At 55.3% G+C, this 1,996-nt stretch overlaps 1 protein-coding gene across 1 annotated transcript; it reads left to right on the plus strand.

The window, feature by feature from the left end:
* Positions 1-916: 916 nt before the first annotated feature.
* On the plus strand, positions 917-1,963 carry PPTG_19471 (hypothetical protein; the record flags this gene model as incomplete). Its single annotated transcript, XM_008917902.1, has 1 exon — positions 917-1,963. The coding sequence occupies one exon, from the start codon at positions 917-919 to the stop codon at positions 1,961-1,963; it is 1,047 nt and encodes a 348-aa protein (XP_008916150.1).
* Positions 1,964-1,996: the final 33 nt, after the last annotated feature.

Raw genomic sequence — 1,996 nt, forward strand, 5'->3', positions numbered from 1 at the left:
CGAAAAATGTAAATTATTTGACCTAATTTGCGAGATGATGCCAGAAACGAGACAGACGCCGTAAGTACACATATTGCGATTTTCCGACATCGCGTGATATTCTGCACTGACGACAGCTCGCGCAAGTTGCCGTTTGTCATTGCAGGCCAGAGTGGCCAGGCCCTGTCTGGACTAAGTCCAGAATGGCTCACTCCAAGTTCAGCGGACATTGCGTGACTCGATACGGCTCCATAGAGTCTGGTTGCTCCACGAGCACACGAGCGGGAAACGAGATCTTCAATGTCGCCGTATCGAGTCGATAATCGACAACCTGCGCAGTCAACCACCATAGAGCCTCCACTGCTGTCAAGATCGTCGGTTTTTTGGAGTTCTTGCTTGCCTTCGCTCGTTGCCACTACCTCCAAGCCAAAAACCGCCTTGATTTATAGCTGTAACTGCGTGGCGCCAACTAGAAAGCCGAAGCGAGCGTTAATTCTGTCACGACGACTTATAAACGCCGCGTAGCTGGGAATGAGCGAGTGCCTTCGCTTTTTCCGCGTCGATAACGCCTTGTCTACCCGTGTATACGGCAACGAATTGCACCCTTTGCTCGTCGCTTTGACGGGCAGCCAAAATTAACGATAGCCTGGACTCTATTGCTGCATTTTGTGGGATTTTCAGGGAAAACTCCAAGCAAACCCAATATTTCAGCATAGTGAGTGCAAGTGAAAACCCGCTCCCTCTGTGACGAAACAGTTGGTTGAATCGTGGCTGAGTTCAGACGTCTTCTTTTTCCCCTCGCATCCATAGTCAGTTCTGCCGACTACCGGTACAGTGTAGCTTCTCGCATTACATTCACGAACAACTCGCACCGATCGGAACCGGACGTACCCGTAGCAGATCCCCTTCAGCTCCGTTACGCCTATCGCATCGCATGATGGACCACAGCGAGAGCAGCGCCATCGGCGACACCTTCGTAGACACCAACACTTCCGAGTTCCCCATCCTGGGTGACAACGAGTCGCCCGTGACATCCGACGGCCACCCAAGTATGCGCAACAGCCACCACCGATTCAGCCCCAACGGGGGCAGCAAGCGCAAGCTAGCGCAGTCCCCGCTCTCGCAGACGCGTTCGTCGTCCTCTTCGTCGTCGCTGGCTGCATCTACAGCCTCCAACTCGCTCACTGACCGCCTCACAATGATGAATATTCCAACGCAAGACCTCAAGGGCGCCGTGTTCTACGGTTGGCTCTGGAAGCGTGGTCAGTCCTTCAAGACTTGGAAGAAACGCTTCTTCCTACTCAACGGCGCTGCGCTCACGTACTACACGCAATGCTGCGTCATCGCCTCGGACGTGTTGGGAGGAGGCACCCAGTGCCTTGACCTGCCCGTTAGAGGTGGTCTACGCGTTGCCAAGGTTGAACTCTCCGACATGACCAGTTTTGGCCTGAAAATCACCAGCTCCAGTGGACGTGTGCTCTATGCGCAGGCAGGAGACCAGGAATCGCGCGAGCAGTGGCTTAAAGTGCTGAAGGAAGCACCACTCTCGCGTGGCGAGATGATGGGACCGGTGCCGCTCCGCCGGACTATGGCCAGTGACCTGTCGACGCAGCGTTCGTACCAGGCAGAGGGCAGCTCTCCTTACATGCACACGGCCATGAGCGTGCTCAGTAGCGACGACGGCGACGACACGCAGGATTGTGACATGCAGGGCTATCTACATGTGCGTGGAGGGCTTCTCCCTAGCTGGAAGAAGCGCTTTATGACGCTAACTGACGGACACCTGACTGTTCGACGTAGACGCACACAACGTCTCTCAGATCCACAGGAAGCGGACAAGCCATTTGAGGTCATCTCGGCTGTGCGCTGGAGCGGCCACGACAATGGCCTGTGTATCCGCCTGGAGAACCACAAGGAGCTGTACGTGTACGCCGACCACGATGCCGACGCGTCCATGTGGCTGGAAGCACTAAAGAGTTGCTAACTTAGACCAAGAGACGAAGAGGGGGCGCTGGGT

Source organism: Phytophthora parasitica (genome assembly GCF_000247585.1).
Source record: "Phytophthora parasitica INRA-310 unplaced genomic scaffold supercont2.122, whole genome shotgun sequence".
Taxonomy (NCBI): domain Eukaryota; phylum Oomycota; class Peronosporomycetes; order Peronosporales; family Peronosporaceae; genus Phytophthora; species Phytophthora nicotianae.